The following is an 11,979-nucleotide window of genomic DNA, read 5'->3' on the forward strand; positions in this document are numbered from 1 at the left end:
AACTATTATTACCCTGTCGAAAATTTGCAGGTGTTGCCTGGGCGCAGTTGGATACCTACCCACCTACCTACCTAGCTACCTGAAGTAGGTAGATGTCTTAGATAGGTTACTCATTGTTCTCAGGTGGATGTTTTGTTGGCTTTAAGAGAGAGTTCCCAAAGTTGAAGTTAATAGTGCTCCGATGATTGTACATACTGCTTGTTTGAGCACAAGGAACAGGTGTCTTGTCATCATCAACCTGGCGCTCTTGGGGAGTTGAACGCCGAGCACAGACAATATTTAACACGCCAACTCGAGATAGACAGGCGTACGGAGTGCTCTTCCCAACCCCCAAGACAAGGCGGTCGTCAAATGTTTGTTCCATGTGCACACGTTACTTAGCTATTATGTATTCTTGAGGCGCGTAGGTGAATGATAAGCCCAGCTAAGAAACACATTGGGCTTTATTAATACCTAAGTTTCAAGCTATACAGACGTAGTAAGAGCTCCCTGGTCCCAACGTTTCTTGTCTCCCCTTCTCAACCACCTCATTCACAATACCTGTCGGTTCCCCCCCAGGGAGGCAGCCCATTGGGCGAGTACTTGGGTAACATTCACAGTTTGACCTTCCCCCCCTGCAGAGCCTTCCACTCATCTCTGCCAAATGGAACATACGTCCCATCCTTGAGCCAAAACAGAGGATCACCCTGAACCTTGTCTGGGTCAACACCTTGCTCTCGCAGTGTTCCCTTCTGTTGTTTGTTCGTCCCTGTAGTTTGGGAGCCCACCTCCTTAAGGAGGCGAACAAACAATGGCACGGCATATCGAGGCAGTCTGGCCCGGGCATGAGCAGCAAGACTTGAAAGTGCTGTCTTCTCGGAACCCCCTGAGGCTGTGTCCAAAACAATGGCTGCACAGCCAGCTCGGCCGTCATGATGGGGAAGTTGCACGCCGTAGACGTTGGCCTCTTGGACAGCGGGGTGCAGGCCCAGGGCTTGAGCAACCTCCGCTGTTGATACGTTTTCGCTCTTCCAGCGATACGTGTCCCCAATACGGTCATGGAAATAGATCCGACCATCCTTATCCCATCGCAAAACATCACCGGATCGGTACCTAGAAGCCATGGTTTAGTTAACTATCACATCACCTGAATGCGCAGCTCGGTAGGTACTTACCAAGCATCCCCCTTCGCAAAGACATCACGAAGGATCTTGGAATTGGTCGCGGCATCATTTCCATAATAACCTTGGAAGCGCTGCTTGATGTCATCAGGAGGCAGTTTAGTAATAAACTCTCCAGGCTCCCCGGGCTTTGCTCTCTCGCAGAATCCCGTCTTTGGGTTTCGCCAGGGCTGCTCAGTTTCGTTGTCAACACGCACAAGCGTTGACCGCAGCCCCACCACGAGGCCAGAGAACAGACCAAACCGGCCGATGGCACCCTTGCCGAATGAGTTCCGAGAACAGTTCATAAGGCCAGCGGCGCCTTCGGTGGCGGCGTAAATCTCGTATATGATCTACGAATGTTAGCTGAATGGCAGTGTGGACGGTTCAAAACATTGAACTTACGTCAATCCCAAAGCGCTCCTTGAACCGGTCCCAGACATCGGGACGCAAGCCGTTGCCCATAGCAGCGCGCACCCGGTGCCTCTTGTCCAAATTTTCCCCAGTGACGGGGTCGAACTCCGGCGGGGCGACTGTCAAGTACCGGCATGTCTCGCCGACGTACTGGATGACCGTCGCTTGTGTCTCCCGCACCTCTTTCCAGAAGGTCTTGGTCGAAAACTTGCGACCAATCGCTCCAGTAGCTCCCAAGACCAGGGCGCTACAGAATCCCAGGCATGATGCTGCGCTGTGGTAAAGGGGCATGCACTATCGAACACACGGTTAGCCGCTCCGTAAACACAGAAAACTGCGCCGACCAGAACGTACCGTGTAAATCACATCGTGTTGGGAACATGCAGTCCCCTTAGCTGACATGTTCGCAGCCATGTAAATTTTGGCCCATGAAACCACCGCCGGTTTTGGCATGCCCGTCGTGCCAGACGTGTAAATGAGCAATGCCATATTGATGGAATCACTCTCTGAGCGAACCTCATTGGGGTATCTCACAGGCTCCCGCTGCAGGGCCTCAGACTCAAAGGCGGGCGAAAACACCACGAACTTCATGTTGGGTACCGCGCCGCGGACGTCATCGGTCAGCCAATCCGCCAACTGCGGGTCGACGATGGCAAGGCGGGCTGACGACACGCGCAAGCAGTGGGCAAGAGCCGGGCCTTGCAGATTGTGGTTGATGAACGCGGGTTTTGCGCCAATGGCCCATAATGCGAACCACAAAAAGATGAAGGTGTCCGAGTTTTGGTAATCGAGGGCGACAATATCCCCCTTGCGAACCCCGAGACGCTCGTGTAGCCAGGCGCTGTACCGGAGCACACGATCGTAGGACTCTGCGTATGTGTGCGAACGGCCCTCAAAGAGGATGAGGGGCCGATTGGCCGTCGCCTTGTTGCGAGCATGATTTTCAAGCGTGTAGAAGAGGTTGATTCTGTCTGCGCGGCGGACCCGGGCCAAGGTGAGAAGGGTTCCCGCATAGATGCGGAAAAAGAGGACATCATGAGGGAGTGAAAAGCGTGCGTTCAGGTACGCTGCACCGGCGACAGCGCCGGCTGTCGCGATGGGAAGGGGAATCATGCTTCGAGCGAGACGCAAACACCCGGCACCAATGTCAAAATAATATGGCTATCAAGCGCGAGGCGGGCGTTTTTAGCGACAGGTGGTGTGGTTTTCTCTTGATTCCCTCCTGCGTAAGCAGTTGAGACTGTTGAACTCGGATACCTCAGAGAAGGGAATCGTCATCATTATCCTCGAGTCCATGGTGCTGACGTTGATACATAAAGCTCTGCAATCCACAACAAAGCCAAGGCGAAGCGAGCCGAGTTGAATGCTACATTGGGGACCATGAACGCGCTCCGCTGCCCGTTCGCAACCCTAGCGAGCTGGAAAATGAGGGGGAAGGTATCGGGTGTGTTCCGTGGCCGAGGCAGATCGACCGCCCAGACAGGGCACGAGGTTGAAGGAGGAAGGGAAGGTCACGGCAGGTAACGTTGGGGGCGCTTTCTACGGGCGGGTTGTCCTAATGCGGTGTCATTCGCGATCTTTGTTGCTGACCTCAGGGCCAATGGAGATGAGAGGACTTCCCAACTTGGGACTGGCGCCACGCGTTTTGGCCTGGTGCAATGTCACATTACGGGCCAGTTCCGCAACGGAAAACGTCCGGGTTCCCCGCATCGTCCCCAACTTCGCCGTTGGACAGAGGGCGGAGTACCAGTACTTATGTTGAGAATTTCCAGGTTTGAACAACACATGGTAACAAAGGTTTTGAGAGTAAGTCGGAGCGCTGCCAGGTAGAGACTAAATGAGTTCCGGGATGCACTTATTGGAACTTTGATGGTCAATGAAAACACTCTGACAGTCGCTCACCTCCTCCGTACTCGCCGCTGCTCCCCACATTTAGAATCAAGTATGTTTCCGGAGGAAGAATCGAAAGCCCCCAGCAAGGCCTTCCAACTAGGAACTTGTATGGCCCTCAGCGTTAAACGTCCCCAAAACGTTGGTTGCATTGCTCCGCCAATTAGCGCGTGTTCCTGGCTGCCCATGTGTACGTATTTGGTGTTTCGTATGTATTTCTCTCTGTACATGCACTTTCTGTTTTCTGTGGAATTCTTGCTGCAGCTGTGATGGGAAACGATGTCAAGGTCAACGTAAAACATGATAATAGATCATTATTTGACTATCCTGTCGGTTGCTGTTGATCCACCAAGTTTCGGATTCAGGTAGCCAGACGGATCAAAGCCACGAACCGGGCGCAACCCAGACCCGATTTCCCGAACATTGTTCCCACCTTTTCGGGTGTGGATCCCCACCATTCCCGACTTCACTCGGGCCCCGGACCACGGAGCTTGCGGCAACCACCAACTGGACCTGCCAGAGGTCGGCCTTGGCTTTCGACGCATGGATCTCAAGACAAAGTTCGAAGCGGATAGCTTCATTCAGAACCCAGTTCCCACAGCCTGTTTCCCGTCTTCCTGCTTACCTTTTTTTCTTTTCTTTGTTCTTTTGTTCTTCGAGAAGAACGAAGGAAAAAAAGAAAAACCTACCTTGCCGGGTTCTTGGGTCACCCCTGAACTGGGTGATATTGTTGTCAACATACAACTAAATCTTACGCTTTGCAGGCGGTGCGGCATCTGTCATGAGTGCTTCCCCCTTCTGAGCAGAGGATTTCTTGGGCACGAGCACCATAATTCCATTGTATCGAGGGACTCGGCCCCATCCTCAGCTGCCTTCGTTTTTTTCCTAGTCTAGGAAACAGTCTCGATCCTACGCCCCAGTCGAACCCCAGCTCGGGTCTTGGCATGTTCTTTTGCGTCCTTCCGTAGTAGTATGTACATACTTAACCAGGTTCTTGATTTTGGGTTTGACATAAGGGCTGATCATGAGCGGGCGGCGAGGAGCGCGACCGGAACCCCAGGTTTGGTTCAATGAGAACTTCAGGCCAACCGGGGCTATGCATTCCTCGATAAAAGGCATAACGAACTTGGCGGTTTCGGGATAAGTATCTGTCCACAAAACCCAGTTGTTTGCCGTGACCGACCTGCCGAGGCTTGCTTCGGAGTGCGAGTCAGTTTCGAGGAAGAAACTACTCCCTAACAATGTCGCGAAAGCCTAGAATATCGGTTATAAACTGCAATTATAATACAGCTGTGAGGGGCGATCCCTTAGATATGTCCGTTTCTTTCTCCCACCCTTTCTTTCCTACCGACTTTACTTTCTCAGCACAACGAACTAGGGAGGCAGCAGTAGCAGTAGCAGCGGCGGGGTTAGGGGCGGGGACGGGAGAAGACCAGCACGTGACGTTCGGGATGTTTTTAGAAGAAGGCTGTCGGTTCAGAGGTGATTTTAGAGACCGCAGTGTGTGGAACGTCATGAGTATGTGCTCTCCTTGCTAAGTTGATGTCTGGAGGGAAATATTCTGCAGCTTTACGGGGGAGAAAGGAGAGGCTCGAGGACTGGGATAGGATGAGAGAGAGCGGATTTTTGGGCTCAGTAGAACTTCATATCATGAAGTGGCTTAGGATGATTGTACTGCGATGCTGCAGAGGAGAGGGTTGATGGTATTCCGGGCTCACATTCGTGCGCGTCTCGTCTATGCAAAATTCTTCAATGCCATTGGGCGACTGTTCAGCTCATGCGCCAAGTCAGCGAGGCACAGCCTCGTTGGTCGTTGGCGCTTAAGGCTTCACGGAATGGCCTCACTGTCACGTTGAGGATAAATCAAGTTTCTTCTCCCTACTCTCTGCGTGGACAGCCATGGACGGCTCCGTACTGAGCGTACAACACATATCAACGCTACCTGATCCAGAAGCACACCGCGAGTCTTCAGCATGGCCGAGCTCTTCGGCATCGCTACTGGGGCCGCTAGCCTCGCAGACATCGCCTTTAAGATAGGCCATGGCCTGTTCATAGTGACTACGCGGATGAAGCATGCGCCTGGGCGGATCCTGGCGCTGTCCAACGAAACCAGGGACTTTCGGATCGTGTTGATGGAGCTGCTAAACTATGCGCAGACACATACCTCAGATGTGGAAGCAGCATTATTTCAGCCAGTGGGAGCACCCAACAACGGTGACCAACGCGCAAATATCCTCACGCTGCTGGAGGCCGAGTTGTCCAAGGCGAAAACGGTGCTCAGTGAGATCGACATACTCGTTAACAAGCTGCTCTCGGAACATCCTATGATGATGCGCATCAAGTGGACGCCAAAGGAAGAAGATGCTAAGGAGCTGCAGCAGAAGCTCAGGGATGTGCGGAGGACGATTGTGGAACTGTTGGTTGCGTATAATGGAGGATCGATTCGGGAATCAATGTAGGTGCCTGCCGCCAGATCGTGTGTGTGCGTGCGAAGGTTGAGCGACCTGGAGATCACTGACGCTGGTGGCAGCTCGGTATCCAAGAGAGTTGAGCTCGAAGTATGCGGCATACGGCTCGAAAACCAGCAAGGGCGCGCCGCACTCACCAGTCTTATTGAAAGCAACCAACGCAACACCGACGCGATTGTGCGGCAGACGGCTGGCCAGACCCAAGATTATGTGTCAGCGCGCCTGGGGGATCTCGAGGCATCATTGCTCAACGAGATGGCAGTGCAGCATCGCAAATACCTCGCCAACCTCTCAGAAATCCGTGACGTGAACGAGCAGGTCAACCGAGCACTCGCAAGGATGGAGACATCGATAGCCTCGATGGCTCAACCCCCCGAGGATATGGCGAATCTGGTGATCGATATTCTTCGTCGCATGTCGACCGAGGAAACTCATCGCCAGATCGGCCCTCGGAGCATGACACAAAGAGATTCGTTCAGGACCAACAACAGCGGTTCCAATCAGTCCGTTTGTCCTCCCCATGCGTCACCGCTAGAGCTCAATTCAATCCTCTACATCACCCTCGGACGCAGGAGTCCCTGCGGGAGGGGCTGCCCGTGCGCATGCCACATCGCATCTCGCCAGCGATCGTGGCAGCTCCCGAACTTTGTCCGGAACGTCCTGGGTTCGCTGTTGGTCGGCTACGCGGCATCACCCGTCTCGCCCACCAAATGTGACGTCGAGCGCTGCGCGAAGGACAGGTGCAAGAAATTGACGGTCACGTATGCCTTCCCGCTGTGGTTCCTCAACTATGTGATCCGCGGAGTGCTCGAGACTTCAACAACTGGGTCGGTGACTTTGGGGCTTGTGACGTGCCGTCGAATCCCCGTGAAGATGATGTCGAAGAATATTCTATGGTTGGTCGAAATCGGTGCTGTCGACAACGTCCGGAAAATTCTGCGGAAAAACAGAGCCGCAGTTCTCGATGTTGACATTCGCGATGGCAGCTCTGCGCTTCATGTAGCTGTCAGCACGGTCTATGACTGGCCTACTCAAGTCAGCCTTCTTCAATGCCTCCTAACGGAAGGAGCAGATTTGGATTTGCCAAACGACTTGGGTATAACTCCCCGTCACTTGATCGCTCGTTTTCTTCTTTGCAATACTATTTTAGCAGAGATCCAGCCTGTCATCGAACGGATGTTTCCCCGGGCGGAGGGCATTAAGAGCTTGGAGTTGACTTTCCTCCATGAGATCGTTCTCGGCCTGTGCGGCGCGGATCTCACTGAGACGTTACGAAGCAAGGACCCAGCGATCCAATCCCAGCTCAACACAGGAGACGTGAACGGATTCACACCACTCATGTACGCAGTCAAACTCGGGAATGAGCACCATGTCCGTGCTCTCATCGATGCCGGGGCCGACGTCAATGCCCATGAAAACGCGGGGCATACAGCCTTGTTTCAAGCTACTTCGAATACAGTTGATCTGTTAATCTCCGCTGGCGCCAACGTGAACCTCGTCGACTCGTTTTTTAAAGCGTCGGCTTTGCACCACGCCGCCCGTGCAAATGAAACGGACGTTATGAGAAAGCTAATCACGGCTGGCGCGAATATCAACCAGGCTAGCAGAGATGGCGGCACACCTCTTCATCATGCCGCTTCGCGCGACTTATCCAGCGCGATATCCTTGCTCTACGAAATGGGAGCGGACCTGAATGTTCGTGACCAGAATGGCTTAACACCCTTGATGTACGCCATCAGCAACAACAGTCACCATGCACTTCACAAGCTCCTTGAGATCAAGGCCGACCACCTTTGCCGGGACAACGACGGTTGGAACTTTATCGACTTTGCTGCTCGGTACGGCGACGTAGAGACCTTGAAGACGCTAGCGAGCTTCAATCTTGATATTTCAACCTGGGACGACATCGATTCGGCCCTCTTTGATGGTTGGTATCTATTTGAGAATTGTGAGCGGATTTCAGGCAAACCTTATGAGGCCTTTGGGAAGTTCATGGACTCCCTGGAGACGGGTGGGAGAAAATGGAAACTTAGACTACAGTGATGACGATGAATCTGCTGGTTGACACCCCCCATATGTCGAGAACTTCTTCCCATACACAGGACAAGGACGCTTCTTCTTGCCAGACTCGGCCTCCGTGCTGTCCTCGGACTGAAGATTGGCAGGCAACTTTCTTACCAGGACGCTGGGTGAGAATGTGCCGCTTCAGGCTGCTGTTGCACGACAGCTTATTGTGGCAGATGGGGCACGCAGGGCGGGACTCTGTTGAATGCTTTTGGCGATATGTCGTACGAGGCTGTTTTTAAGCTGGAACTTCTTGTTACAGTAAGGGCATATGTGAGTTGGTTCTGACTTGGAATATTCGACTCTCTTGTGGAGTCTTAACTTTTTGTTCTCTTGAACCTTAACCTGCAGAGGGAGCAGGGGTGCTGGTAATTACTGGTAGTACCTGAGATGCTGGTTGAGATGATCTTTTCTCTGGAAGCCTTTGCAGTAGCTGGAACACATGTGCGGCCGAATAGGGTTCGACGTATGAACCTCTCTGTTGTGTTTCTCAAGATACGTCAGGCTGTGAAAGAATATCTCGCAAGCATTAATACAAAGGTGGCTTGCCCGAGTGTAGGTGCCTGACTGGCCTGTGTTCAGCCTCACACGAACGGTCAACTCCGTGGAACAATGCGGACAGGTTATCCTGAACACTATTAACTGATGTAATGATATCAGGTAAATAGAGATGAACAGGTTGGTGTTTCTCCAACTTGGTATTATCGATAACAGCCTGGTTTGGATTTTGGGCTGGCGAGGGTATACCTTAAGGTTCTACTTGGTAGTGGAAGATAACACCTATGATCGGGCTCTCGACTGAGCACTTTGCGTACCGGAAAGTAGGGTTCTTCAAATTATCAAGCCAAATCTCGATCGGAAGCAGCGGTATTGGCGGGTCTTCCAAGGGCTTCTACGGTTCCAAGAAGGCATCCGTGTTCTTAGGGCCAACCCAAGATTCTTTACAGAGCTCTGGACAAACTCGGTAGAGATGCGCAGTAGGGATAACCGTAATGACGGCTTCATTGGCTAATAGCTAGTCTTTGTTGCTGAAGTTCCGTATCGCTATGTTGGTGGCCCGAGTGTCGATCGTGACATTGCACCGTTTGAACTCCCAACTGTGACTAGGGTCGAACTCCTCGCTATCGATAAGACTGAGTATTATGCCGATACTATGATTATCCTTGAATATAGCGAGGCGTGGAAAGGCTTGTTGGTCTAAGGGCGATTGGGAGCTCCCAGTAGTCGAGGACGTGGAACGCGATATTATCTAGCGATGCCGTTGATGGGACTCACTCCTTGACATCCTTGGCCTTTATTAGACAGATGAAGTGACACCAGTAGTTGATCACATGGATCCACATCACTGTTAAGGCGTCCTCATCGAGGCCGGCCTTTTGAGCATACTTGTTGCATTATGTGCGTATGGTGGTCAACTTCGAGTCCATGATCCGGTGGATATTACTCTCTTTCTTTCTTTCTTTCTTTCTTTCTTCTTTTTCGGATATGCAATGCAAGGGATTGAACTCAGTCGGGTGTTCCCCTTTTTCCCACCAGGAAGGCTGGAAGCTCGCTGCCAGCCATTGGCATTGGTGTTTGGACTTTGATGTGGTGAGTATTATGAATATTTCTATGTCACCACGCTGAGGTCTGAGTAACGACAACGCCAGTCATTTCTGTCCGGTTGGATACTGCGGCCTTTGGGGTCCAATCGAGGGTGACTTCCATGCCATTCAAATCTACATTAGAACTACCAACCAGGTAAACGCCCACAGTACCTATCCTCTCTAACAGGCACTTTCTCCTTTCCGAAACCTTTCTTCCCTGAACAGAACTCAGCACAAAAACGGATGATCGCATGGCTCGTCCGGGCGTAGCGTGACAGTGACAATGGATGTCCTAGGGGGTGGTGTAGTGGTGGGTGTCACGTAGGTGATGTATGTGGTAATCACGACGGGACCGGAGGTGATCGTGGTCGTTGACGTCCGCGTAGTCGCTGGAGTCCCCGTCTCGATGGGGACGCACTGCTCATACCAGATGCTGCCGTGTGTGTCAACACTTGCCCTGCCACCAACTACCCTGACGAGGTTGCTAGAGGAAACCTACTTTCCGTCATTCTTGCAGTACGCGCCGATTGGGCATCGGGTCGGGCCATCCCAATTCATTCCGCCACCTGGTTGATGTAATAATCAGCTTTGATGCCGGTCACCTGGAGTGCTAGTTGATCCGATGTCCAAAGATCGCCATACATTGACCCCAGAGAGACTGCGTGGCTCCAGGTGGCAGACGGGTCGAGGTTGTGGTCGTCCTGGTCGTAGAGGTTGTTGTAGGTTGTGGTTGCGCGGGGGACCACCAGGGAGGCGGAGGTGGCCAGACCTGGGCAGAGACTGTCCCGAGAAAGACACAAGAGAGAAGCACTGGCCTGACCATGGTGATTCTGACTAAAATTCACAGAGAGTGTCTGAGTGTGGCGCTACCTACTCTAGGTTGGAGAGACTACACGGAGAGCTCAGTCCCAACTACCTGGATGGGTGCAGCACGCTCTAATATCTCTTTCCAATATCCCATACTCTTCCGCTGCGGGAAGCAGACTATTAACCTGGCCCTCGGGTCCGAGGGCCGGTCTAGTTCATACTTCTCCAGAACCCGGGTTCCCGCGCGCGTCGATATTAATCCCCGCGCAGACAAGCGAGTTCCAGCGCACATCCACCACTTCGCAAGCACCATGTTAATATACCCACAGGAACTTAGCCCATAGCTCTCATATTGTTTGACCTGTGATCCAGAAACGCGATATTGATGCCATGTATCGATCCAGATATGCTCCCGCTCATGGAGTTATTTATAGGCATGAGTGACTTACCCGGCAACCCGGATTGCACGCGAGCAACACAACGCCCTCCGTTTAGCGATAGCGTGGGACAGGTAAATCAAGTTCAATTAACCGGAGATAGTGGCTATCCGAGTTCCCGCTCTGCATAATTTTACGGTCGGTGATAGGTAGGTACTCCGTAACCTCTCAACCGCGGAAGCCATCGCGAAGGGCCCGTGTGTATGTAGGTATGGTTTGTGCGCGAGCAAGGAATTCCTCATGCCGCAGAGGCATCCTGCGACCCTATATACCGTCCGACAGCATGTATTATACAGCATGTATTCGTTTTCTGCATCGTGCCTTGGTGTAACCCCGCGAACCAATCGATAAGAAAGGGAAAAAAAAAGGAACCGCGAGGTTTCGAACAAAAGTTTGGGGATGAGTGGCATCGCTCACTACCTGGTACCTATGGACCACAAGGCAGACTACCCCAATGCTGAGTCAGCCACGCCAGCCACGCCGAAATCATTGCCCGCCTGGCAAGTTGTACTCGTACGTAAGTACCTGATTTTGCGACTCTTCCTGCTCGAAAGTTGTGGAACCGTTCTTCAACAAGGCACAGACCCGAATTGTTGCCACTCATCCCAGCCAAGGAGAAACCCGGTAACACTGTGAACCCCATCTGCCAATGGGCAGCCTCGGACGAACCCGCATGGATGATCGAAACGTCCTTGAAACTTGAGGCCAGCGCATAGGTGTCGACTCGAGGACGTCTACGGATACGACCTTGGAGTGACATGCCGTTCTTCGCAGGCCTCCCACTTGAACCTGACTCTTCACGTGTTGACACGCCACACAGTGGCTGTCATCGCTCCGCAAGAGGAAGCGAAGTCCAGGATCCACCTCAATCCCTGGACGACCCGCAGCTTTGTTTGAGCTGGATTCCGTCCCTTTGGGCCGCGAAAACCAACCCCTGAGCCGATCCCCACCCTCACGCCAATCCCCGCCCTCACGCGGGGCAATGATCTGGGATACGGCGGTCTGGCACAGCCTGCGTGGCGGGGCATTGGGTTGCGTACGGCAGCTGCCGCGAAGTAAACAGACCCCATTTTCTAAACAAAAGTTCGCCACTAGCATGCAGTCCGCGCAAGCCAAGGCTCTGCTAAGCCGAGTTACGCGCGACGGTGTCACCGACCTGGCAGTCTAGAGCTGA

The 11,979-nt window shown here is 52.8% G+C and overlaps 3 protein-coding genes across 3 annotated transcripts; 1 reads left to right on the top strand and 2 right to left on the bottom strand.

Annotated features, from left to right (window-relative positions):
• Positions 1–593: 593 nt before the first annotated feature.
• Positions 594–2,666, bottom strand: VTJ04DRAFT_8372 (uncharacterized protein; the record flags this gene model as incomplete). The annotated part of the gene is made up of 4 exons (XM_069366802.1): positions 594–1,092; positions 1,155–1,492; positions 1,545–1,847; positions 1,908–2,666. The coding sequence occupies 4 exons, from the start codon at positions 2,664–2,666 to the stop codon at positions 594–596; spliced, it is 1,899 nt and encodes a 632-aa protein (XP_069217700.1).
• Positions 2,667–5,416: 2,750 nt separating this feature from the next.
• Positions 5,417–9,176, top strand: VTJ04DRAFT_8373 (uncharacterized protein; the record flags this gene model as incomplete). Its single annotated transcript, XM_069366803.1, has 5 exons — positions 5,417–5,898; positions 5,974–6,946; positions 7,073–7,838; positions 8,139–8,248; positions 8,991–9,176. 5 exons carry the CDS (start codon positions 5,417–5,419, stop codon positions 9,174–9,176), a joined length of 2,517 nt encoding a protein of 838 aa, XP_069217701.1.
• A 613-nt stretch (positions 9,177–9,789) lies between these two features.
• Positions 9,790–10,384, bottom strand: VTJ04DRAFT_8374 (uncharacterized protein; the record flags this gene model as incomplete). The annotated part of the gene is made up of 3 exons (XM_069366804.1): positions 9,790–9,994; positions 10,061–10,127; positions 10,204–10,384. The coding sequence occupies 3 exons, from the start codon at positions 10,382–10,384 to the stop codon at positions 9,790–9,792; spliced, it is 453 nt and encodes a 150-aa protein (XP_069217702.1).
• Between the last annotated feature and the right edge of the window lie 1,595 nt (positions 10,385–11,979).

The sequence above is a fragment of the Mycothermus thermophilus genome (assembly GCF_041956435.1).
Source record: "Mycothermus thermophilus strain CBS 625.91 unplaced genomic scaffold VTJ04scaffold_5, whole genome shotgun sequence".
Taxonomy (NCBI): domain Eukaryota; kingdom Fungi; phylum Ascomycota; class Sordariomycetes; order Sordariales; family Chaetomiaceae; genus Mycothermus; species Mycothermus thermophilus.